This window comes from Eretmochelys imbricata, chromosome 7 (assembly GCF_965152235.1).
Source record: "Eretmochelys imbricata isolate rEreImb1 chromosome 7, rEreImb1.hap1, whole genome shotgun sequence".
NCBI lineage: Eukaryota > Metazoa > Chordata > Testudines > Cheloniidae > Eretmochelys > Eretmochelys imbricata.
This window is the reverse complement of record NC_135578.1, coordinates 104,531,500-104,559,386: the sequence shown is the minus strand read 5'-3', so window position 1 is coordinate 104,559,386 and position 27,887 is coordinate 104,531,500. Positions and strand designations below refer to the sequence as shown.

General features: G+C 41.8%; 1 protein-coding gene across 3 annotated transcripts in view; it reads left to right on the top strand.

Moving 5' to 3' along the window:
* The window catches only part of LHPP (phospholysine phosphohistidine inorganic pyrophosphate phosphatase), a 163,937-nt gene extending 136,586 nt beyond the window's left edge, over positions 1 to 27,351 (top strand). For all 3 annotated transcript variants that reach the window (XM_077821443.1, XM_077821438.1, XM_077821439.1), the window contains one exon: positions 26,984 to 27,351. In XM_077821443.1, coding sequence (XP_077677569.1) covers positions 26,984 to 27,080 — 97 coding nt within the window. In that variant the 3' untranslated portion in view covers positions 27,081 to 27,351. The remainder of the gene's footprint in view (positions 1 to 26,983) is intronic.
* Positions 27,352 to 27,887: the final 536 nt, after the last annotated feature.

The following is a 27,887-nucleotide window of genomic DNA, read 5'->3' as shown; positions in this document are numbered from 1 at the left end:
ACAATGGGGCAACAGCACCACTTAGTTAAGATTGAAACTAACTTACTTTCTAGCAGCTGATTTTTCTTAAGCACTGTAAAATCTACATGCTTACTCAGATTGCCTCGGAATTCATGTTCCTGAAATGAAGAGACAGCGAAGTAGGTCCCAAATGGCACAGTGCTCCAGACTGTTTCAGTACCACCCACAACAGTCTTCTCCAAGACCTTTGGACTTTCAGAGGAGATCTAGAAATCAAAAAAGTGGACCACCCCTGTCTGCTGCAACACCAACCACCTGTTCCTCCCTCTAAGAAATGCTTTTGATATCTTGGCTGATCCCCTTGGTTTCTAAGCATTGTCTGAGATTTATGAAGAAATTATCAAAGTTCAGAGGTGTTGTCCTCTCACCTTTCCCTGGTTGCAGGGAATGCACATGTTGTGTTTAAATGGGAAAGGCCTTCTGATAAAGGGGACATTTTGTGCTGAACAGTCAGGCTTGGGCTCAGTCTGATTCTCTTTGCCCAGGAACTCCGTAACTGGGGTCCTGCTGCTGAGAATACAAGGTCTCCTGTACCTGAATGTTTTGTCCTGGGATTCTGTAGCCGCTCTATTCATGGAGAGAGAGCATCTCTCTCAAAGCATCCTGGGTGATGAGGTACTTAGCCAGTGCCATTCCATTAAGGGAGAGTAGCTTAGGTTCAGTATTTTGAATTTGGTCCCAAAATGAACTAGGAACCAGTGGACTTTGTGAAGCACCAACATAGGTACATGTCAGCATCTGTGGCCAGCTACCTGCTGCACTGATTACAGACTTTGTGTGCAGGTTACATTCTATCCCAGGCAGATGTATTCTTTTCAATGTGAGGGTCACTTTCGGCTAGTGGCTTAGTGAGCAGGGGACTTACTTGCCTCCACTGAAGTGTAAGCACAGTATCATCTAAAGCATATATCAGCCTGAACCCAATTAATGGAAAACCTGCATCAGAGAGTTGGATAATGCAAGTAAATCCTGATGTCACTATATATAAGACTTTCCAGGATAGCTGTCACTATTTCAGCATCTCCATAACTGTGAAGGGTGGCATTATCACAGTGAATGCTAATATTATACTGATACTTGATAGCAGGGAGTCCAGTCTGATGATGCAGAGCAGGTTGTGGGGGAAGACCTTTCCCATCCCAGTGCAGAGCTGAGAGCAGGGAATTCCCATGTTGTTTTAAGGTCACTTCTATTAGCCAGTGAGGCCTGGGTGTATGCACTGTAAAAGAACCCATAAATATTTTTTTAAATAATAGAAATTACCTTACAGCAATTCTCCAGGTCTTCTGCGTTGCTCTGTATTCATGCAGCTGTTCATTGCCTGTGTCCCATTCATGGCTTTTCAAGTTAGCAGCTTCATGATTGTTCTTTGTAGTGTATTTAAAATACTTTTAAAATGCTGTGCTGTGCAATTTGTTATTAATATCTGCATGGTACCTCTGAAGCACATATTTCCGGAGTATCTGGGCTTCAGGTATTATTATACCCATTAACACACAGGCAAAGTGTGGCACAAGAGACAAAACTTCATGCCCAAAGTCACACGGAAAATCAGTAGCACAGATGGAACCAGAACCCAATAAATCTGATTCCTAGTTTCCGGCTCCAACCAACTGAGCACATTCCCCCATAGGAATTATTTATTTCAGTTAGAATGTCTAACTTCAATTTTCTATTTAAAATCATATATTGCGGTGGCCATGGTGGTGATTATTTATTTGCATAACGGTAACACTTACATGTTGTCCTTCAATTTTTGTGAGACTTGTTCTCACTTTTTCCCTGGAGACTTCATTCAAGTTTTGTATTTTAAAGACTTGATCCGGAGAGGTTCGGAGCACCTTCCATTCCCTGGTACAGAGTGGCTCAACTCCCAGTGAGTTCACCGAGGCAATAATAGCTGCTCAGCATCTCCCCTGAGGTACCGTAAGAGCCCGAGCCCTAAGTATTTGTAGCTCAGCATTAACTGTGGGAAGAAAAAACATATTGAGCTGAGCAAATCTAGTTGAAAGGCTCACACACTCTGCTGTTCTGGAACATTAACAATGTAAATGCTGTTTTCATTAGGATTAGTTTTGTTTTGACATTGACAGGATCTTTACTGTTAACATGTGTCACTCCTTTCATCAACACTTCCTGCACCAAGCCAATGCACTAGCAATGTAAGTGAACTTTGTCAGTGCATTTTTTTCTTCTCCTGAGCACTCTAGCTCTAGAGCCAGATGCTTTTGGTCCATATTATCGCTGACACTGGGACAGAAGGAGGCTTGTGGATATGCATTTCAATGCCAGAGACAAGTGTTAATAATAATCAGTGAATAAAGGGAAGCTTTAGATCCATAGCACTGCCACCACCCACCACTATTGACAGTGAAATAACAGCTCAGGGCATTATGACCTATTGCAAGATCTTCGTGGGAAATCGCTGAGTATTAAATTTGCTCATGTCGACAGCATGTGAGTTACACACAAGGAGTGTTCAGCAGAGGTTCAGAAGTTCCCAGATACTGGGCCGAATCCTCAGCTGGGGTAAATCACTATGGCTCCGTGAAGCCAGTGCAGCTACACCAGGTCACAACAGCTGAGGATCTAGCCTTCTGAATCTAAACACTGAGCACTGTGGAAAAACCTCACTGTTCTGCCTCCTGAATTGCAATTTAAAGTCCTGATCCTCCAGGATGATTGGTTCCGATGTACGCTTGGGCCCACCTTGGGCCAATATGGGACTCCATGCAGGCTTAGAGATCAGCCTTTGTGGCTCAGCCTGCAGGATTGGGACCCAAACAAGAATCTAAGTCTCCACTGCTCCTTTGGGGGGTGGGGGAGAGGGGAAATGAAATGCCTTAGGTTAGCCCAAAAAGATGTGTTTTAAAAAATAATAAGCTTACTTGCCCTTGAATAGCAATTTAGTTGGATCTTGCTACAAATTTTTTTTTTATTGTTTCTTTGCTTACGGCAAGAAGGTGAAGCAATAGTTTGTAATGTTCTCACAGAAATATCTGCTCTTGGCACAAGTGGTTGCTGCAGGGATAGTCTTTGGCATTTCTTACCAACAGGTGTCACTGTGATCAATAGAAACTGCTATCAAGAGATTCATGAACACATTTAAGTACAGAATCAGAGAACAAGGTCATCCCAAGTGTGCCTAAATTAGATGCCATCCTAATCTCTGCACAGTTAAGATCACTGTTGTTTAAAAGCATGCAGAAAGGGGTGGGGATGTCTGTGTGTGTGTACACGCAGACAAACACACTTGTAAATTCTGACTGCCTTTGCTAGCATGAATTCAACTCTACAAGATTCACAGGGTGGAAATAATAGCTAATATATTTTTAAAACTTCTAAAAATGAACCACCTTTTCTCCATACAGAAACCTCACAACTATAAAGCCTAATATTTCTGGATTTTCCTGGGCCGCAAGCAAATGCTGAGAATCTCACTGGAAAGCTGGGTCTGGTTGCGGACTCCACTTTCCAACGGCATAAACCTCCTATTTCTGTGTGAAGCTGCTTAGAGGTTTGGACTGTTAGAAGTAGGCCTGGCAGAGATGGATTAGTAGTTTGCACTCCTGGTTTGTAATGTCACCATAGACCTTCAGCAAAAAAATAGATCATACCTATCTCACCAGAGCCACAAGATAGAAATACACCCTTAATATATGTGCAGTTTGGGGTCATTTAACACAGGTACCAATAAAAACAAATGCCAAATGAAAAGTGTCATGGCTGCTTTCAACAATAAAACAGTAAGCCTAATGGCTGTGGAGATCATTGCTGCAGTATAGCAAACTGAGAGTTTTAGAGAATGCATCATGTCCCACAGTGATATATTAGATCATTACAGGACATGCCCTACCCTTTAACCCCATATTGCATAGTTATTAAACTAAAAAAATACACAGCAGTAAAAACATTTAGAGTACTTTATAGGAGGCTATCACCAAGCATATGTGGAATAGGTGCACCAACAAATATTCATGAAGATTGATTGCATCCCCAAAATCTGCGTATCTGTGTGAAAATTGGGTAATTGCAGCTCAATCTGCTAGTTTCACTTGGGTTGAATATATGAATTTCTTGCTTGCTTGTACAAAATGGGAGTGTCAAATGCACTTTTTCCAAGTGTTCCCATTGCACCCACCTACTGTGAATTAATTCTTTCCCTCCAGCTTGAACCACCAAGTGCGATCTATATTTGGAAATGATCATATAGTTTATAAGCAGGTCCGGATGAATGTTCTTCTTCTGTACCATTAGTGAAGATGATAATTTATGGTGGGGAAGCAATAGGCAATTAACTCAAGCCTCTTACATTGCTGAGCGTTAATGTACTGTGCTATAAGTTAAAATGTTTCATTTAACTTTTCTTTTAATGAGGTTGAAGTCTGTCTCTTTATGATCTAATAAGTCCTTTACACATACGGACTTAAGTATTCTTTTTTTATTTTTTTAAATACCAAACTAGCATTTAAAGCTACTGTTTAATCATAGACCAGGAATAAAACAGCACAGAAGATTGATTAGCCTTCCACAGATTTCTCTTTGCCAGTCTTGCAAATCCCTGTAATGTGTTACTTTTCCATATTTTGTAACTATGTCTAACCGTAGGAATCCATTAAAGGATTCAGCAAAGTGTGTTAATGGTGCTGTTTCACTCTAATTATAAAGTTATCCTTGGAGGCTTGCTATTTGTAGTGCTATAGGTAACAAAGTCATAAATTAAAAGGGTACTGTTAAATGTGCTTCATAAAGTCATCCCATTCCCAGCAAACTTAGGTTGTAGCAGCACCTACACTGTCCCTGGCTATGGATGGTGCTATGGAACTTTGACTTTCCTAAGGACTACACTTCACTCAAAGTGAATGAGAAAGGAGGGAAAAAGCCCCAGCAAAAGTGCTCAGAAAAAAGCAGAACTCACAAACTCAAGAGGATGAAGCAATCAGAAAGCTGCTGTTCCCGTTTTCTTTTTCCCCTCCATTTAAAAAGTATAAAACTTTTTCATCAATTTAATATTTTAGAAAAGAAAAGAAATTTACAAACCTCAGTCTGATCCCGTGAGGTTCTGAGCACGAACCCTTACAGGGTTATGGGGGAAGAGCCAGAGGGTGCGAAATGTCCTGCTGAACTATGACTAGTGCTTTTTGGACCTTTACTAGAAATGCAAGTGTACACTCTGGCATGACACACATGCACTGTTTTTGATCTCACTTGGGAGAGGTCAGACACCTAGGAACCATAATTTACCTATGCTGGTAAAAAAATCACATCATCCATCATATTGAACTTGGTGAAGACATTCCAAAGAGAACCATTCCTCATGTGAGTCATCCTTTTGATTTACAGCTCTTGTGTGCATGTTATGTGTCAGTTCTAGGAGCTATACAGATCCCTTTTAGAAACCCTTTTAGCCTCACAAAGGTAGTGCTATCAGGATCTGAGAATGAAATGATTACTATTGTTTATATTGCAGCCTGCATTCAGGGACCAGGACCCCAGGGTGCCAGGTTCAGTACAAATAAGTAGTAAAACGATAGCCCTAAAAAGCATAATATTTCAAATGTCAAGGCTTGGGTGTCTGAATAATACTCCTATTACCAATCATCCACGATAAACTACCATTGGAATATTGATCTGTTATTACATAGCATAACATCTAGGAGCCATTTGGAAGGATTATTATTATTTGTTATTAACTATGTTATTTATGGAAGTTTCTAAGGGCCAGCCAAGAACTTTGTGCTAGACACTATATAAGAATAGCAAACAGTTTCTGCCCTGAAGATCTTATAGTCTAGATCGCTTGGAACTGAACCTAAGCATCCTGAATATCTTTGAGATTTTTCATCGCTCTAACCTGAGTATATGCTAGTAATTCTTTCATATTTAGGATTATTTAAAATACAACATACTGAGTGTGATATCCCAGTTGACCTCAATGGGGCCAGGATTTCAGCAAAACTCCCATTGACTTCAGTGGAGCCAGGAGTTCACCTTGAATCTGCAAGGACTGAACACGTGCTGTAGATGGCAATAGGGAAGGATATGCTAATAACTTCCAAATAAGGAGCACTAAGGAGCACAAACACCAATCTGAGAGGAAGGGCAATTAATTACCTCCCATCTTTGAGTGTTCTAATGGTCTAAACAGAGGGCTCAGAGCCAGGAATGCCAGTGTTGTACTCCTTGTGCTGACACTAACTCCCTGGGCACGTCCAGACTAGGAAAATATGTTGTATTTAAAAAAATGGTTTCAGAGTAGCAGCCGTGTTAGTCTGTATTCGCAAAAAGAAAAGGAGGGCTTGTGGCACCTTAGAGACTACCCAACTTATTTGAGCATAAGCTTTCGTGAGCTATAAATTGGTTAGTCTCTAAGGTGCCACAAGTACTCCTTTTCTTTTTGTTTAAAAAAATGTTAGCTAACATGCTTTCAGTAATGTGTTTTTAAACACAAGTGTAGACAGGGTTTGACATCTTTGAAAATATGTTAGCTAGTTGTTGTCAACGCTAGACTGTCTGTGTTTGGGTCAAGTGGGAGCAGAGCCAGACAGAGACTCAGAGAGCCCTTGCTAGTTCCATGATGGTCCTGTTTCTCTGCTGCACTGGGCGGATCTTTTCTCATTTCCTTCCAGGTTTGTTAAGAACTTGAGATCCTTGGGTGAAGTATGCTACATAAATGCAGTGTTTTCAGGCAAAGTGTTCTCACTCTTTGAACAGGTTCACTCCTTTATAGGCATTGATAGCGGAGCACAGTTCTTATCTGTCTCTGGTGGGGTAGATGATCCTAAGATCTCTGTTGTTGATTGCTAGACTTCCCCACCCACCCATGAGCTGCCTAGTGAAGTGCTGAATAGAATAGACTTGATTTATGTCTGTTTTAGGAGCTTACTGCCCAAACAGGCCCCCTGTCGTAGCTCACAGACTGCAGGCACACAACACAATGCTAGCTTCCTTACCTGCTCAGCTGCCAGACAGGCCTGTTTTTCTCGTCGTAGACACAAAACAGAAGACACAGCTGCTGATTGGACTGTCAGTTGGAGCAGTGATGGAAAGTCTGCAGAATAGCACTGTGGGTTGCTACCTCTGGGAATTTATTCAGCAGGATGCCCTGATGAAGCACACAAGGGCTTTTCCCTTCTCCGGATCATACAGCATCAGGCGGGGTAGCTGTACAAGAATTGGCAGTAACCCCTGGAAAATTAGGACTGGCCCAAAGAAAAAGGACGGGTGACAAACTTCACTGTTCCAAACAATGGAACTTGAGTTTTATTAGAAAACATGAACAGGCAAATGCAGGCATGAAAAATGGGGTGTGTCTTTATTTTTATATATATGTTGCAATAGCATCTTAAGGTCAGCTACATTGTATTAGTCACTGTACAACTATATAGAAAATGACAGTCTTTGCCCCAAAGAGCTTACACCCTCTAATCCAAGAGGCGCTGTATGAATACATTAGGCCAGAGGTGCCGGAACGGGGGGCAGTAGGGGGTCATGGGGGCCCCATCACTTTTAAAAGAATGGGGGGGAAAGTCGGTGCAGAAGCAGGGCCTTGGGGGGAATGGGCAGCATGGGCGTGGGGCCTTGGGGAGACGGGACAGTGTGGGGGTGGACCACGGTTCAGGCACCGGCAGCCCCACACACACACTTTTAGGGAGCTTCCGCCGCTCCTAAATTAGGCAATGTAGATTTGAAGAAGTTGGTCTGTGAAACTGGTTCATGGGAATCTTGACAATCAACGTTCGTGTTTATTGGTAATTCTCTCGGTTTTTTTCAAGCAAACCTGTTTTGCTTGCCTGATGCTATGAAAATTGAAGGTGGGGCCAGGTACCCATTAGCAGCAGGCAAGGTACAGAAGAGAAGGCACTGTAAGTCTGGTTTACAGAGCAGCTCAATAAACAAACCATAATGTGCAGTGTTTATAGTGAAATGGATGCTTTCGAAGTGGCAGCAACCCCTGATTTAAATCAGTAAGCTGCACATCCTCAAGTTACTCTGAGCAGCTTCTTTAGTGATTAGCAATGCACCAGCTCAAAGCTAGACTGTGGGTCTGTACCAGTTAGTTTGAAAGCCCATTGCCCTTCATTTTACAAGTTACTTGCGTGTTCCTAAGTGGTTAAAACAGCTGGGCCTCTATGGGTATGTCTGCACTGCAATTAAAAACCCACGGTTGGCCCAGCTGATTCAGGCTTAGGGGCTCAGGCTAACTGCGGTGTAGACATTCAGCCTTGGGCTGAAGCCTGGGCTCTGTGAGGTAGGAGGGTCCGAGAGCTTGGGCTGCAGCCCGAGCCTTAATGTCTACACCACAGTTAAACAGCCCCTTAGCCCGAACCCTACAAGGCCGAGTCAGCTGGCACAGGCCAGCCGTGGGCTCTAATTGCAGTGTAGAGTTACCCTGTGCTGGCTTTTTTGGCACACCCGTTTATGTTATTCTTCCCCCGAGACCCTGTGGATAGTGGGGTTGGTGCATTGATGGTGTTATATTCCACCCCCAGGTATATCAAAAAATTGGTGACTTCTCATTGCCCTTTGGGCAGAGTTTGTTCCATTGTGTATTTAATGTAGAATTCAGTGGTAGAACTCTTTCTGGAACGCATATAGTACCGCACTGTCACTGTACAGCAGTCATCCAGAGCGCCCAGTCCACATTTCAAACTCAGCCACTAGCATTGGACAATGTGGTTCATGGCTGCCTCCGTCTCTAATATGGAGGTGTGACCTTGGAGATACACAATGCAATTCCCTCTCTTGATGCAAGCAGCCATGTTTAGCAAGTTTATGGAGTTATATTATGAAGATTTTAACCAAGCCTGCCATGCAGAAAGTCTGCAGGGAAATAATAATAATATAGGTAGGTGAGAAAAAAGAGTGTGCCAGGTAGTTTTGATCAAATTTTATGTAAATGTGGGCATCCAAATAACTTTTCAAAATGACTAGCTGGTAGCCTAGTCTGGATTTTCGCGGGTGGTGTTTCGCTGGTTAGGTCTCCAGCATCAAGAAAGAGTGGAGCCTGGCACGCTGATAAATTTAGGCTGAGATTTCCAAAGCCACCTATGGTGCGTGGGTGCCCAATTCTCGTTTGTTCTAATCCAAGTTCTTGAGGCATTTTTGCAAACCTCAGCCTTAGTCTCCTTTTAGTAAATATGAAGCCTCAGTCCCACAAGCTGATCTGCAAGGACAGACTCTTGCATGGAGTTCCAGTAAACAGAAAGAGACTCCTCCTGGGAACACAGATCACTTTGCAGGAGGAGAGCCATATTTAGCTATCCAGGGCTCCCAGGACTGTACAATATGAAAACACCCCAAGCTCAACAGTAGGTCAGAAAGGCAACTACCAGACCTCCAAACCCCCCAAAGTTAACATATTCCCCCTCCCCTCTAGTCAATAGCCTTACACTGCCATGAAATCCTGGGGAAATAGATGAGCCTTGCAGCATGCCCAGAAACTCACAGGCCTAGGCTGAGATGGTGCATAAGTTTCATCGACAAAGACCTATCACTGGAAATGCGCGGCTACCAGAGCCCCACCTGTTTAAACAAGTGGCTGTTAACCTGGGAATTCCAACCGGTAGGATACAAGGAGAGGGGTGATTCTAATCTACTGGGTGTGGTAAATTACCAATCGTTTCAAGAAGACCAACCACTAGGTCTTATTTTCATTAGAACTAGAATTGGTCAGAACACATTTTGATGGAACCATTTTCTGTTGGAAAGTGCAGTTCTGTTGAAACTGAATCGCTTCTTAAAACTGTCTATTTTCGCAAAATTTTTATATGGGGGGGGATTGACATTTCGGAACCAAACACTTAAATTTTTTGTTTTGAAGCAAGGTTTCATTTCAAAATTTTTTAATGTTTTCAGTATGTATTATAATATACAATTTTAAAATGTCAGACTTGAAACAGTGTTCTGATTATTGTGAAACTAAAACACTTTCAGATTTTTCCTTAAAGGAGAATTTCTACGTTTTCAGGTTTCATGCCAATTGTAAACAAAGCCAGATTTTTAATCTCGAAATCCTTAGCGAAATGGAATTGTCATCCTTTGGCCAGTCCTAAATAGAACCTGAAAACAGAAATCTGCTCATGAAATTTTCTGGACTTTGGGAATAAGTTTCTTTTTAAAGATATGCTTGTGGCCTCTAGAGTTTGTCTTTCCTTTTGATGAATGATTTTCCTGTTCATCTAATAGGTAATGGCATCACCCCCTGCCCCATCACCAATGAACCAAACCACATTTTATTGCAGAGGTGTAAGCATGTGAAAATGTACCTCTTGAACAGAGCACTGAATACAGCTTGACTGTGCAGGGGCTGAGTCTTACTATAAAAAATATAGATAGTGATTGAGAGAGATCAGATAAAAAGCCAGCAGGAAAGAAAAAAGTCTTCACTGACCTATCATTCCTGTTCGGTAGGTCAAGGAACTTTCTGTGATCTACATTCCTACACAACTGGCTTGTCTGGGCTAAGTGATTCCAAAAGCTGCTTCAATTTTCCAACTCGGAAACATTTAACTTTTTTAGCCTCTCATCTGAAAAAGGTTTTAAGGTGATAAAATGCTGGTTCCTAGCCGTGAATAGGGCATCACTTCATTTGAGATGGGAAATTGATTACATAGATGTCATTCTTCTTTAGTTTTGGTTTCCTGGGAGTCTCACTGCATTTCTGATAGCCACATCCCTAATTAAAAGCAAGAATATATGATTCACCAGACATTGTCCAAAGAGAAGTATTATTTTCACTGAAAAGTTTACCTGGAAAACAGCCTTTAAACGCTACCTGGTATTTAGCCACTGGCACCTTGTTGCTAGAAGATCACATTATTAGTGGTTGTAGAATTTATGAGAGTTACACCTCGGATTAAATTGGTCCAATACTTTTATAATTAAAGATCACCAAACAAGTTCATAAACCCTAAATAAATAAATCTTTCCTCCACTGCTTGAAAAAGACCTTTCCTCCCCAACGTTCAGGTCCATAGGCATTTTGCAGTTAAATTTCCATAAAGTGCTTTGCAAATGCAAGTGTCAGCATGAATTTCATTCATTTATTATATTGTGAACTTGTCTAATGAATTAGAAGGATGAAGTGACATGTTCTCTCAGGCGGGGCTTTTCAAAAGGTGTCTAAAGGAGTGAGGTGCCCAAATTCCACTGAGTTTCAATATGATTTGAGTGCCTAATGCCCTTAGGCAAATCCCAGCCCCAGAAGCTAATCATTTCTGCTGCAGTGTGTTAGTGAGTCCATAATCTGTTCAGGGCTAATGCAGTAGTTGTGTATAAGATGCGTGTTTGTGTACATGTATATTTGTGTCTATGTCCACAAATCCTTTCTTGGGATTTTAAAATGTTTTCTTAATTTATTGAATAAGGTCACATGGCAAAGGCACATAGTTCGTCAATAATTAATCCAAGCAGGCAACGGACAGTCTCCTGATGCTTGCAAATGCCATACTATGCTGGAGAGTTTGGCAAATCTGTGGCAGTTCTTTCTCAGATTTTTCTCAGCAAAGAGCATGTGTGACTTTTGAGGGGCAGGGAGGAGACTTTTGTTTTTATTGAAAACATCTGTGCTATGCACAAAAGGAGAACCCTGCATGAACCCATATTTAAGAAATGAAGCTGTTCTGATTACACAGCATGGGAACCATTTCAATTACACAAACATACATGGCAACTGCTCATACCAAAGGCCACATTTCTGCTGTACAGTTCCAGAGTATGATAGCATGCACTGTATATAAAAACTCAAGTGACTCAGCACAGAAGACACAAAAGGATTTACAGCCAATAGAAAAGCAATGTTCTACTTCATAATGCAGGGAACCATTCCTCTAAGAGGAAATAACAGACCCTCAGAGGTCATCAAAGGGATTGAAAGGGTCCATTAAATGATATAATAGCTTTCTCATTTCATTGTAGCTGGGCATAGATTTCACCATTCCTATTTGAAATGTAAGTTCAGAAACATTGCTCTAAGTGTCTGGCAATAACCCTTCTGTCAACAATCATGAACATACTTAACAAAGTAGCATCCTCTTTAAATTAGATGCTGCCAGGCCCATTCCACAAGCAATACCAAGCGACTGTATACCAACAGAGAAGGTTCCAAATTCCTCCTAATGAGCAATGGAATCCTAGCAAAACCTCACAAATATGCCTTTCACTTGCACTTCCAGTGCACGAGTCCTCTGTTTACTGATGTTTCTAGCATTTCATGCAAGCAAGCACATTTTTAATCTCTCATTTGGAGTCGCATATGTTCTGTGGGATGCCTGAACTTGGATTATGTTCAGAGCAACATCCTGTCCAAGATGCACAAAATTGAATACATAGTATATAGTTCAGTAACCTCAGGTCACTGCTCCATAACCTCTTAGGGCCAAATGCAGACCTGGTGTAAGCAAGTGCAACTTCTTAAAGGCCTATGCTGTTGCACCCTCTTCCCCTAGGTGCTTCAGTAGAATTACCTTTATTTACATGAGCTGAGAATAATAATAATACCGAGCTCTTATATAACAATTTTCATCAGTGGATCTCAAAGTGCTTTACAAAGGAATTCAGTATTATTACCTCCATTTTACAGATGGGAAAACTGAAGCACAGGGTGGTAAAGTAACTAGCCCAAGGTCACTCAGCAGAGCCAGGCATAGAACCCACATGTCCTCTTGAGTCCCAGTCCAGTGCTCTGACCACTAGGCCACACTCTGAATTTGGCCCTTAGTCTGCCTGAAACTTGACACATCTTAAGTTATCATCAAGGAAACAGATGTGAACCCTCCGGTAACATACCAGTATATTAACATGTGCAATTTCCAGTTCAACTAGCTCCCACACTTGACAGAATCTACAAAGTATGTGAAAACTGGGCCTCTTCTTATACAGTGATCACCATTTAAAACTTAACACTTACCAGCAGTTCCCTCCCAGCTATGTGGTGTTTTAAGTATAAAGCAAAATGATAGTACTTGCAGGGCAACTATTCGCAGATATTGACTTCCGAATGGCTACCATTGTGCAACATTCTTAACATTGGGTTGCTCGTTTGACCAAATGGAATTGCACACTCTCAGGGCTAATTGGCACAAATTAGAGTAGCCCCCAGGTCTGTCCAGGTGAGCCCCTTCATGCTTGCAGAGCCCCACTGACAGCAGAGGGGCTCTGTGAAGTAACAGGGATCCATTCACGTGGTGCTTTTGGTAGCACCAGGCCTTAGTGAACAGGTTTTGTGAGATTGTTCTATGCACAGAGAGCATTGTGGATAAAGGCATGGAGATGGGAATGAGTGAAGAAAACAAAGGGAGCATAATGGATACTGTCATTGGTGCAGTGGGGGCAGCCTACGAAATGTGAACTGGGCTGCTGGTCTCAGCTGAGTGCCTGGCCCTAGGGGATGTATGTCACCATGACGCGACTATCAGAACCGGCACTAACTTGCCACCTGGTTGGCAGTCTCAACAGAAAGGCCAAAGATTGAATGGACGTGGCAACTGTCCAGCTTTCTCACCCCTGGCAGTGGTCCCTACGAGGCTGAGGCACATTGGTGGGGGGTTGTTGAGAAGCTTTCTTTACTACTGTCCATGCTGTATTCTTAGGCCATGTAAAGAGAGGGCGTCAGTCTGCAAAGCTCTTAATCTGGCACCTTCACATGCGCTACATTTCCTGAAAGAAAAAATAAAGAGCGGGGGGAGGGGTACAATTCCTCATGTCATCCGCTTCCTCAGAATTGTATATTTATAGACTGTTTGGTACAGTAACTACAGAAATCTAAAATATAGGAGAATTGGGACTACTTGAGGAGTAAGTTACTACCAACATGAACGAGAGAGGGGGAATCTGCCCGTAAATATACATAGCCAGCTGTGTGCTTACTGCAGTTATACAATATTTGAGTTTAAAGACTGCCGCATCAGAGTGCTGAAATTCACAGATGGGAAATACATTATCCATGGGTCTCAGTTGCATAGTAGCATGCTGTCTTCAGGGCAGCTTTTGGATGACATGCTACAGATCTCTGCTGTGAGCTGCCGAACATTATCAGGCAGGTGAAAATCACTGATAGGTTCTCACAGGACTACACGTTTACATGATGCAGATAAATTCGTGGCCCTGCAAATGTACAGCCACAAAAATTCACCCAGCTGAGGACTGAACATTCAGAATGAATTAGCGCAGGTGAAGACAGGGTTTCTAAATGGACCTGATCCGATGTCCATTTAAGACAATGGAAAAACTCCCATTGACTTCAGTGGGCCTGGGATCAGGCCTTAAGGCCCAGATTGTGCCCACCCCAACTGATGGTGAGTAGTCCCTTACTTAATTAGTAGTCCCATTGGAATGAATGGAAGTACTCGTGGAGGAAGGGACTGCTCAACATGAGTAAGGGTTGCAGAATATGTCCTTTAGGGTCTAATCACACACCCACTGTAGTCACTGAATACGTCTACACTGCAAAAAAAAGCCCCAAGGAGGCGAGTCTCAGAGCCTGGATCAGCTGAGTTGGGCTCACACAGCTTGCACTAGGGGGCTAAAAATAGCAGCATAGATGTCTCCACAGGGCTAAAAATATCAGCATAGACGTTCCCACTGAGGCTAGAGCCTGAGAGCCAAGAGCCTCCGCCCCTCACCAGGATTCAGAGCCCAGGCTCCAGCCCTGAACCTGAATGTCTGTCTACATTGCTATTTTTAGCCCATAGCACAAGTCCTGTGGGTCTTTTTGCAGTGTAGATGTACCCAATGGTATTCTTACCATTGTCTTGAATGGGCATTGGATCAGGCCCTTAGTGGACTGACATGAGAGAGACTATTCTGTGTCTCGTTTCCTGCTCTCTGTGTCTGAGTTCCCACGGCTAGTCAGGGATGTACTAACTCATTCGGTTTGCAGCACTAAACCTACGTTCATTGAGAATGTTAAGGTGGAAGCAGTAAATTGTCTAAGAAAATGGATAGGATTTCAAATTAGAGTTATTTTGCCTAACGGCTTTCTTTTCTTTTCACTTGTCCTTATTCTTCGTAAAAGACCAACTTACTCTGTTTTAGAAATGGAAGAGCACACACATTGGTGAATTTTTCAGAAATCAAAGATGCAAGAAACCTGCTGTAGTATATATAACTTTTTGAAGGTACATAGCTCTTTTCATCAAAGGGTCTCAAAGCTCTTTATGAACATTAATTAACTGGGATTTATCGCAAATCTGATGTACTCACTTTCTCTCTTGTTTTGAGCAAGTCACTTAACCTTTCTGTCTGGTGATACTTGTTTACTATCTCTCAGGGATGTTATCAGGATGGATTAATTAATTAATTAAAGTGTGTAAAGTGTTTTGAAGACAAAAACCCTGTATAGGTGCTTAAGGTATTATCACCATCATTTTATTATATTTATTTAAGCCTTACAACACCCATTGGGAGACTGGGAAGGTTTTTATGATACCTGTTTCACAGGGTGGTAAGCTGAGTCACAAAGAGGTGAAGTTACTTGTCAGAAATCAAACAGTGATTCAGGAGTAAAGCGAGAAATGGAACCTGAGACCTGACTTCCAGTCTCCTGCTCTAACTACTGGAAACACTCCTTCCTCTCTTGCATCACTTTGCCAACCTTCTTGCTAATGCTTACCAAATCATCTTGTGTTTTCAGTGTTCCTTAGAAGATTTTCAGAAACAGTCTCCATTGATATTAGTTTTCTGATTTATCGTGCCTGTGCTCTGCTTTCCTCCTTTATTTCTAAGACCTGCTTGACCCTCCTCCTGCCCCGCCCCCCAGCAATTTTTATCACTGTCTCATCTTCCTTTGGCTGTGTTTTTTTATGTTATTCCTGAGTGACATAGCCCTGTGCTTTGAACGCACTCCATTTGAAGGGTGTGCCCGAAGCAATCTGTGAATACAAATGGGCAGTGGTCACAGCAGCATGTCCGCTGTAAGGGCATTCTTCATTGTCAGAGAAACCTCTGAAGGATTCCAATCGCTTTCATAGCTGTCAGCTTCCTTTCTCCTCATTCTGCACACTAGATGGAAAAAATCAGGCCGCATCCTTTCAGAGTTACCGAGTCAGGGGCATGGGAAGATGAAGTGGCTCTCAGATGTGGTAGGAAGCAGAGAGGGTAGGAGAACTGCTACAAAATTGGGACAATGGGGAATCCTTTGGCTGATATGCAGTGGGCAGGGTTGAGGGAGGGCATGAGGAAGCCATAAATTTGAGCATGGCACCAAGTAGCTACAGTATATTGTATCGTGACTGTTAGCCCTGTTAGCTCTTTTTTCTTTTTTGCTTCCAATTGCTATGAAATACCTGCACTTCCCAGGTGTTGGAGGGACTTGGCCTGACTCCCAAACAACTGAATTGCACTCAAAGATCTTTTAATAATATATGTCTTAAATTTCATGTAAGTGGAACATGAGCAGGATTCTCTCCCCACTGATTTTAGTCTTAGCAATTACATAAACTGTTTTTAATTTCCTCATGTCCTCTTATATGTTCATCAAGGAACTGGACAGACCCAAGGTCCAGCACAGTCATTAAAACCTGGCATCCCAAACCTGTCTGTCTACCCTTCCCCCCCATCCTGAGGGAAAACAAAGGAGCTGCAACACTGATAGCATTCTTAGCTTGCTGCTGGGCTGCCTGCCATCCAGGACTATAGTTCTGGGTTTGTTCACAAGTGCATATGTCCATGTCTCACCACCCTGTGCTGCATCCTGGTAAATAGGCGGAGCACTGAAATATAATCCTGTTCTCTCAAGTACTCCAGTTCAGAGCAAAGGATTTCAGTATACCTCAGCACCCTTCCTGCCCACAGGGCTAAAGCAAAGGGAGGTATGACATGCATGCGTGTGTTTGGACACCGAAACACACCCACTCAGTTCTAATTTTAGGCTTACCAGCATTGACCTCGTTCTTTTTAAATGAATATTGTCTGTAGAGTTTTATACATGAGGACACCCCCTTTAGCATCACCATGCAGCCAACTGGCTAGGAAGCAAACAAATGAGCATAGTGCCTCAGTTTAACTTGTTCAGCATGCCTGTGTTTAAAAAGTGAACTTATTCACCTCAGAAAATGTGTTCCAACAGGGCAGGAAAGCAGCGATCTAGGTAACTAGTTCCTAACATTTGTCCCGTTTTTGATTTACAGGGGAAAATACTTCTCTAACCCCTCAGTCCATGTGTTTTCCTGCATTTTGACAGTTTGTTTCCTGAAGAAACGCTCTACTAAGTCTAAAGAAAAGGAGTATTTGTGGCACCGTAGAGACTAACCTATTTATTTGAGCATGAGCTTTTGTGAGCTACAGCTCACTTCATCTACTAAGTCTGTTTTTCTGCTCTGTTAAAACTGTAGCTTTTTCACATGATATGGAACAATTAGGAGGCAAACCCACAGATTTCCCCTAGATGTTAGCAAACAATTTGGCTGTTAATTTAACCCATTTGTGGATTCTTGCATGTAAATTAGATGGAATTAAATACAATTAAGCTATGTGTGCTGTTCTGGGAGGTAAGAGAAGCGAGATGGAGGTTGCTAGGAATCTGTGACATAGATGACTTCTTGCACAGGCTTGTTTTCTGTTGCTCTTGCAAGTGCATTTACCAGAAATAGTGTAGTGAGGTACAGGGTGTCATTATGATATTCCTTATTGTTAGATCTTTTTGTTGAAGGGTTTTGTAATCTCTGATTAAAAAATGTTGCCTTAATAATAATAGAAAAGAAAAGAAAGCATATAATAATTAGAGACAGACCCAAGCTTTTTCTTGATTATTATTTGTATTATGGCAAAGCCTAGGGGTGCCACTTAAAGTTGAAATCCCATTGTGGTAGGCACTGTGCAATTATAGAATATGAGGCAGTTCCCTGTCCCAACAAGGTTACAGTCAGACTAGACAAAACAGGGAAAGGATGGCAAACTGAGGCATTGGGAGATTCACTGACTTGCCCAAGGTCACTTAGCAATTTTGTGGCACAGTAAGGAACTGAATCCAGCTCTCCTGAGTCCCAGTCTAGTGCTTCAGCCGCCAGGCCATCCTTCCTCTCTTCAAAGGGAATTCTGAACCTGGGGCAGGGCTGGCTCTAGGTTTTTTGCCTCCCCAAGCTCCAAGAGTGCAACTGCCCAAGCCAAAAAAAAAAAAAAAAGGATGACCAGACTGCCGCCCCTGGGATTGTGCCGCCCCATGCACGTGCTTGCTTTGCTGGCGCCTAGAGCCGGTCCTGACCTGGGGTTTGATCATTGCACAGATCTGATTTTGTAGTTCCCCAAAGCTCAGAAATGCTTAGATTTGGAGTTTTGGTCCCAGCCCATTACAGAGATAATGGTAAGCTACAAAGCTCAGAGTGAGATCCAAACCTCTTCAAAGTTGGGTGCTCAGCTCTGTGGTTTTGGTTCTGGTTCATCTCAAATTATAATGTCAGGGAAACATACTGTACAGACATTTACTAACGATGCATCAACGTGCTGTCAGTCATAGTGATTTATTTGGATTTGCAGTGCTGAACTAATTAAATTACCCATGTTGGACTAAAAAAAGAGTTTCTCTTGTAGCACTCAGTAAAATTATCGCCTCTGTCTAAACAGACTAGCAAAGGTTAACAGTATCTGTTTATATTGCTAATAAAGAAAATCCTGTTAAACTGTGTCTGATGCCGTTTACAGGTTCAGTAAGAGTCCTCGAAGAACACATTGCCAAGAGAAATGGTTTTAGACTTTTTAATCTAATTTTATGTGGGGGGAGTGTATCCTATTTAATTAGCGAGTAAGTGGGAACTGTGCTGTGACACAAGAAGATTCCCCTGTATAAACACAAGGAGGTTGTGTGGAATGAGTTTAGCTCTCTTACAGGATGCAGTATTGCAAAAAGGTCAACAACAGGGGGACACGTATTGTTACAGATTAGATTTGCCAAATTACTTCAGCATTGTACACTGGAATGCAAGATCATTTGTCTTGTTCAAATTAACATCTGTACCTTTCTTTGGCCCTGCACGCTGTTTTCCTTCACACCCCTATTTTTAAGGAATTGTGCAAGAAGCTAATTTTAATCCATCGTGTCAATCATGTGTTAGTTGGTTACCATCTGCTCCTATTCTCTGAAGTCAAGTTTCTGATGGTCTAGTTGAGGTTGATCTGAATAATCTTGCTATTTTCATCCCTGTGGCCATGGCAATCCATGTCAACTGTCTCAGTTTACACTGTCATGTGTTAAGCCTTTTATATTTTATCCATATAGTGCTTCAGCTGTTCCCATTTTGTTCTCCATGTGTTTGTTAAAGAATAATACAAGCAAAGTACTGAAAAAAGACATTCCAAGCAGCTTGCTAGTTTCTCTAGTGCAGAGTTGTATGATCACCATGTCTTCAGTGTGAAGTATCCCACTTGTACTTATACAGGGGTTTTGCTATCAATGTCTCAAACTGCCTACATGATCTAATAAGAACTTTCTGGGTAACATACATTCTAAGACTTGGGGTCCTTTCTGATAAACGGTTCCTTATGATTATGTGTTTAGTGGTTCACCCCCAGCAAAACCAGACACCCACCTGGAACCACACATACAAAGGTACAAATTAGCAGATCCTAAAGTAATAATGGACAAGAATCATTTTAGGGGGTGGGGGAAGTAGTTACACTAAAAGTGTCCATTGCATATGAATAGTCTATTATCCTGCCCCCCAAAACATCCTCTTAAATGTGTAATATCTCATGTGTATATAGCTGTATTCATTTCAGAGAATCCCAAAGCACATTACATACTAATGTGCAAATAATACCTGGATAACTTCACTCACCACAGCTATGCATTGTGGTGATGACCTGAGGTCAGAGACTCAAAGTACATTCCTCACTCCCACCAAAGGAAAAGCCCACATGTGTAGAGACACTGCCAGCTTACTTTCTGTATGAAGATATTATAAATATGGATTCAAAGAAAGATCCTTGATCTCTGGACTGTTTGGATTCTAACAAGGCAAAATGACTGCATGAGAAGACAGAGATCCCCAGAGTTATTCTGGGTAGCCCTGAGAGACTTTTAGGAAACTGGCAGATTACTACATCTCTGCTATCATTTGGAATTACAGACTGTGACTCACTTGTACATATATTTTTCCTGCTGTAACCTCTCATTAACTCTCATTCTGTTTCTTAGCCAATAAATCTTCAGTTATTTTATTGTAGAACTGGCTGCATTGCATTACAACATTGTCTTTACTAAAAGCAGAAAAGAAAATGGGGAGGATGGGGCAGGGTCAAAGGTGAAGTAGGCAGGAGCCAGTGGGGACAATGGGCAGAGAACCTGTGGCAATGTTCACTGCCTCATGAAGTATGACAGATTGATAGTCCTGGAGAAAGAGCTTCTTTGTTCAGCCTTAATAGGTACACTACACAACCCCAACCTGGGCAAGACAATCTGTACAGCTCAGAGGGTAGTTCACTCTCAGTACTGATTCAGTCCTTGTCCCAGCCACTTGGGGCTTGTCTACATGGGAACACTCAGAAAAGTAATCCACATTAACTTTTAAAGTGGATTAGTTAAACCACATTAAACCCCTGTGTGGATTTTCTTATTCAGAATGGAAGTGGCCTTAATTTGATTTAGTTTAATTCACTTGCAAAGTGACTTAGGGCCACATTTCAAAGGTATTTAAGTAGCTAAAGATGTAGGTAGTCAGTGAGACGTAAGCTCTTAAGGGCTAGATTTTGAAAGGGATCTAGGCACCTGCAGAGGCAGATAGCTCCTAGTGGGATTTTCAGAAGTGCCTGAGCAGGTTCAGCACGTAACTCCCATTGAAACTCCATGGGAGTTAGGCATCTAATTCACATAGGTGCTTTTGTACATTCCACTTGGTGCCTATCTGCTTCTCTTGGCACCTACATACTTTTGTAAATCTAGCTCTGCCTACATCACTTTTGAAAATAGAACTTGGGCTCCTAAATCACTTGCACACTTTTGAAAATGTAACCCTTGTCATTAGCTTTTTAGTGCTATTGTTTAATATTCCATTGGGACAGAAAACTACAATGGCCAATATTAAACTCAGGAAAAAACGTTACGGTATGGTTGGGTTTTGAGATCTACAAGGCAGCCTGCAAGCTGGAGCAAACGGCCAGCTTGTGTGTTGGTGTCAACAGTAATAGAAATTTTCTATTTTACAGTTGGCAGGAGGGGATAGATAGAGCTGGACTGTTTGCTCAAGATTCCTTGTTCTGCTTCACAAGGGAGTCACGGTGCAATAATAAAAATATAAAGAACTATTTTATTTATTAGTTTCCCCTCACATAACGAAGGTCACCATGCAGCAACTTCAAAAGTACAATGAAACAAAACAAGCAAAATGTTAAACCAGTTGAAATTAAATAAACCCTCTGAACCTGTTGTTGCTCTTATTAGTATTTGTTATCATTTATTACTTGTATTGAGGAGCCCTAGTCACAGAGCTGGACCCTGTTGTGCTAGGTGCCGTACAAACACAGCAAAGCACATAAGCACATAGAATCATAGAATATCAGGGTTGGAAGGGACCTCAGGAGGTCATCTAGTCCAACCGCCTGCTCAAAACAGCAGGACCAATCCCCAACTAAATCATCCCAGCCAGAGCTTTGTCAAGCCTGACCTTAAAAACTTCTAAGGAAAGAGATTCCACCACCTGCCTAGGTAATGCATTCCAGTGTTTCACCACCCTCCTAGTGAAAAAGTTTTTCCTAATATCCAACCTAAACCTCCCCCACTGCAACTTGAGACCATTACTCCTTGTTCTGTCATCTGCTACCACTGAGAACAGTCTAGAGCCATCCTCTTTGGAACCCCCTCCGTAGTTGAAAGCAACTATCAAATCCCCCCTCATTCTTCTCTTCCGCAGACTAAACAATCCCAGTTCCCTCAGCCTCTCCTCATAAGTCATGTGCTCCAGCCCCCTAATAATTTTTGTCGCCCTTCGCTGGACGTTTTCCAATTTTTCCACATCCTTCTTGTAGTGTGGGCACAAAACTGGACACAGTACTCCAGATGAGGCCTCACCAATGTCGAATAGAGGGGAATGATCACGTCCCTTGATCTGCTGGCAATGCCCCTACTTATGCATCCCGAAATGCCATTGGCCTTCTTGGCAACAACAGCACACTGTTGACTCATATCCAGCTTCTCGTCCACTGTAACCCCTAGGTCCTTTTCTGCAGAACTGCTGCCGAGCCATTTGGTCCCTAGTCTGCAGCGATGCATGGGGTTCTTCCGTCCTAAGTGCAGGACTCTGCACTTGTCCTTGTTGAACCTCATCAGATTTCTTTTGGCCCAATCCTCTAATTCATCTAGGTCCCTCTGTATCCTATCCATACCCTCCAGCATATCTACCTCTCCTCCCAGTTTAGTGTCCTCTGCAAACTTGCTGAGGGTGCAATCCACGCCATCCTCCAGATCATTAATGAAGATATTGAACAAAACCGGCTGGAGAACCGACCCTAGGGGCACTCCACTTGATACCGGCTGCCAACTAGACATGGAGCCATTGATCACTACCCGTTGACATGCTTAACTTCAAGCACCTGCTTATGTCCCAATGACTTCAATGGGAATTTCTCCTGAATAAGGGTTACGTGTCCATCTATCTGTGTTTTATTTTATACAGTGCAAGTAACAAATTGCAAAGATCTCTCCTAACCAAAGTTTGCATTATATAGAAAGCCAATTGCCATGTTGAGTTCACATCCAGAATGGGTAACAAACAGATCATTTTAGTCCTGTCAGCTATTTGTCTGCAAAACAGAACAGAAATGGGCAGGCTGCAATAAATGGGAAGGGTGCTGTAGATGTGGACGGAGGGCAGGGGGTACATTAGCAGAGCTGTCTGGGAAAGCTTGCAGTGCTCCAGAGTATGTTGTCCTCGCTCACACCTTTTCCAGACATTGCTTTCAGAGTCCATCATAGGCACTGACAGTCACCTGGTATTAAATCATGCCTCTTGTTAATTTTTCCACCCCTAAAAGGTTTTCCTCAAACAAATCAGCACATGTGAAATCACACTGTGTAGTGGAAGGTCCCCAGCTGTGCAACTCTCTCATTCTGGCAATCTGTTAATCTATGTAATGTGTCCACACGTTACTTGGATAGATATACAAAAATAAATATATTACCTGGGACTAGAGTGTTGAAAGCAAACCCTGTCATCTGAGAGCTAGACTGACCAAGTAAAAACAGTCTGACCTTCTCAACCGCTTGCTGCTTGTGTCAGAAACACAACTGCATCTTGAGCACATTGTCTAATAACTTGTACATATTCTATTGTTTGCTGAATATAATTAACTTTTACAAAATAATAAATGTTTGACCAACATAATGACTTAGCCGTAATTAAATTCAGAACCTGTTTGCGCAGTTTTTCTAAAGAGATGCAATAATTTTAGAGTATTGTTAGCCTATTTCAACCACTTCCTAGCAAACAGCCCATTAGTGGTTTTCTAGCACTGCTAATAATATGAGACTTACAATGGGTAGCTTTAGCTGTCTGAGGCACCCAGCCTCGCCTTGAAAGTTCTTCAGAATTGGAGAAGTCACCTATAGACTGATTTTCAGTCATCTTTGGTGGTACTGCAATGTATTTGTACACCAGGGACATCTTTAAATTGGTTAACCCCAAACAATAGCATATTTGCTATTAGTATTACAGTATTCAGGCTGTAAACCTAGCTTGCCCTCCTCCAACACACACACACACACACACACACACAGCATTACCTTGATCACTCAAGTTTACAGAACCTTATGTTACAGAGAGATCACTGGAGTGTTAGTTCAGATAAGCATTTCATTTTTTTTTATTTTTTTTTTATTTTTTTTTGTAGCTCAGAGAATGCAGTTTACTTGAAAATTCCTGTAAAAGTTTTTCTTTTTCTGAACAGTTCTTGTATACTGGTATTTTTTTTTTCTGTGAAAGTGAGAAAAGGAGCATATTTTAATGTGTAAAATGGAAAGAGGTCTTGTTTTTTACACTCAGGATATCTACTCAGGATGCAAATGAACTTTCTGTACAGTTTGAATTCTGGTTCGGAAAGAGGTATCTACTTGTATCATATGAAGTGAAACAAAGATAGACATATCTTTCCTTGGGCAAAACTCCCATTGAAGTTAGTGGGTGAGTATGGATAGCAGCACAGAACTGAAGACTTTATTTAATTTTTACTGGTTTCATATTTTTTGGATTTTGCCTGTTTTATTCCATTGTATATTATAAGCTGCTGTCCCATGTGTGAGCTGAGGAAATGCTTATTTGGGTGAGGAAATCCTAATAAATGAAACTGCCATCATCATCACTATTATTATTGCACCATGACAATGTAACAAAGCAGAACTAGAAGACCAAAGCACTGAGTCATGAACTAATCTTCTACATTTTAGATAAGATATTTCTGTTAAAGTTGATACCAAAGTACAGTCTGCTTCATGCGGCCATTTCCTTTGTTTTGCAGGTTGCTTTGTCAATCTCACAAACAAAACCAAATAGCAAAGTAATATTTTTCCCCTAGCTGTATGTTGGCCTTTGTAACTTTCTGACAAATGAAATCTCAGCCAGCATGGGCTACTGAAAGAGGCTATTTCCAGCTCCTTTGTAAGGAATTCATGTATTCAGAAACTCTGAGAACTTCTGAAAAATGAACAGCAAGGAAAGCACTCCAGGGAGCTCTAGTTCAAAAACTGAAAAATAATTTGGGACTTGTACTGACAAGTACCCACCAAATTCTTCACATCATAAATAATAAGAATCTCCATGGCTACCACACATCCGATGGGAAATGCATCTTCCCCCATTAATACAATAACCCTCACTAAATAGTCTTGCCCTTTACAGAAGAAAATAGGCCACTGAGAGGGAAGGGAGCTGGATAACTGGGCTCTCGTCTCTTTCAAGAGGGAAGCCATTAAGAATAAAATCCATGTATTTTCTGATTCACAACTCAGCCCAACAGGTATAAAGTTGACACAGTCCCTCAGGTTAAACCCTTAGTCCCCCATCAACTGAAACTACATAGAGCCCACTTATTTTTCCAGGCCAAGAATGAATTCTGATCTGTAGTAGTAAACTGAAATGCTCATAAACTTTATAAAATCAGAGGCCTGCAATGAAACATGGATGCTCAAACTCTTCTAAAAGCTCTTGCTGATATAGATAAAATGCTATGTAAGATACAATGCATTCATTTTGGCTAATTAGTTAATTATATAGACCGCCATCCATACAAGGTATCACAGAATGTTCCCCAGCCAAATCATCTGTCTATGCACATTCATGGAAGATTTGTAGGATATAATATAACACACAGGTAAGGTCTGTAGAGATGGTGGGAAAGAGAGGGAAAAAAGAATATGAAAGCCAAACTTCAGGAAAAATGATAGAGCTTGGGGAAACTGTCAGAGTTAGAACATAGGATCAGTTAAATTTGTCCCTGGCTCCGCCACTGGCCTAGTGGCTCACCTTGGGCAAGTCACTTTGCCTCTCGGTGACTCTGTTTCCCCATCTGTAAAATGGGGGTGATGATACTGATCCTTTGTAAATTGCTTTGAGAGCTGCGGCTTGAAAACTTTCTATGTAAGAGCCCATTATTATTGCTATTTGTTATTAGCGTGAGGACTTGGTGTCATCTTCAGCCAGAGAAGAGAGATGGGGCTTTCTCATGGGATTTGAAGAGCATCTCATGAGATTAATTAGGTGCAGAGAGGGAGTGGAGCTAATGCAGATGATAGTGGAAGCATAGGGAAAGATCTACCTCCCAGCCACAATAAAGAGAAAGTGAGTGGGGACAGTTTGGCATTTCTCCTCAGAGGAAGAATTCTGTGACCTTAGGGGGAGTGATTCCACCTCTCTGTGCCTTAGTGTTTTCTCTCCATCCTTTGTCTGTTTAGAATGTAAGTTCTTCAGGGCATGGACTATCTCCCACTGTTTGTACAGTGCCTAGCGCAATGAAGCCTTATTTTGGTTGGGGCCTGTAGCCCTACCATAATACACATAATTCTAGTAACAACAATAAAACATATTCAGAAGTAAACTAGGATGAGATTGACTTATTTATACGCCGTAATGGAAGGACACTAAAGAAAACTAATAGCTGCATACTGGGAAGCATGTGAGAAGGAACATCAGCTCACACTTTCTGGTGCAATGAAAAGGCTTGCAGATGCCCTGAGACTAGAGCTACGCAAATAACAGATTTTTCAGTTTGCTGGCAATTCTAACAAATCAAAAAATTAAAATGGTTTCCAGTCAAGCTGCAAACAGTTTTCTTTTTTTCAAAATGTTCAGTGAATCAAAAAGTAAAACAAATCTTTTGGGTGAAATAGAAGGTTTCATTTCATTTTCAAGCTTTTCTTACATTTTTAATTTAAAAAAAAATGAAAGGAAATTTGGAAACAAAATATCATTTGAAATAGAAAAATCTAAATGTTTTGTTTCAAAAATGATAAAGCAAACATGTTTTGATATTATGCAGAGGTTAGGGGGGTTTTTTTAGGGTTTTTTCAATCAAAACGATTTGGTGAATTTAGCACAAAATTGCAAAATAATTTGGTGTCGCCGAAGCTGCATTTTTCGCCGAAAAAAGTTTTGGTAGAAAAATTTCGCCCACCTCTACATTAGATATGACATTTAGATTGACAGGCTGTGCCATTATCTGGGTCTAGAGTCGCTGAGAGGCATCCTTGCTAATTATCACAATTAAGCGGGTTTGGCATTTATCGGAGAAATGACTGAGTATGTTCTACTGTAGTTCTAATGATAGACAAGTGTCATCCAACAAATATCCCAAACCTGATGTGTGCCAGTGGTAATATTATAAAGGCTTCATGGGAGTACTTCCCAGACTAATGGATAGTTGCAATGGAACATCTGCCCTTCTCTTCATGTATTTCTGAGAAACCATCATTCGTTTTTATGTACCTGTTTATGGAACATCCACTCCCACTTTTACCAGTGTCACCCTACTGTCTCCTCTGCAGGCCTTGCGATGAGCAACACCCGGAAGTGAAGGCAGATGGATACGTGAACAACCTCGCAGAAGCAGTGGACATTATTGTGAAACAGCTGCACAAGTGATCGTGCTGTAGAAGATACTGATTTAAAGGCACAAAGAAGTTGGACTTGACATCTGAAGCTTAGCATACAGCTCACACACCAGGCTACCTCTTCCCCCGTTTAATTCATTTCCCTCTCTTCACCTAATTTCTACACATATGCAAGTAACCATAGGCAACCAGTAATGCTAATAGTTTGTTGTTAACTGCCTGATTTTCAAAGCGTCTCATTTCTAGGTACTAAAATGAAATGCCTTAATGATAAAAACATTAAACCTAACAGGTGCTTATGACTTCCGTGAATCGTCTGGTTTTCTAGCACCCGTCCATTCCCTTGAGTGCCATGTAGCCATGCAGGAGGAAGAACAGATAAAATTAGCTGACATGAGTGGGTGTTGCACCACTTGGGCCAGACTCTGTCCCTACCTAGGGAGCAGCGGGTTGCCCCAGCATGTGGGGAATCCCCAGGCAGCATAGGTCAGGCTCTAGGCTGCCCCTTTTTGTAGATGAGTGCAGAACTTTGTGTGTAAGATGCGTGCGCACACCAGTCCCAAGGTGAAGTTTTGGGGGAACCCCCTCATCTTGTAATGACATCCTTGATTTCCTCCTGGCTGGGTGTAACCATCTGCTCCGAGTAGCATCTTGTTCGAGATTTCTCAGCCTAGTGTGTGGGGGGCTTTGAAGCTACTTAGGGCAGCAGTCGGGGCCTGCTATCGGTGAGATTTTCAGAAACGCGCAGCACTGGCCCAACTCCACTCCAACTGAAGTCAAAGTACAAGGTCTAGGGGCCACTTAAGTCCTGCTTTGCATGGGTGTCCCACATTTGAAC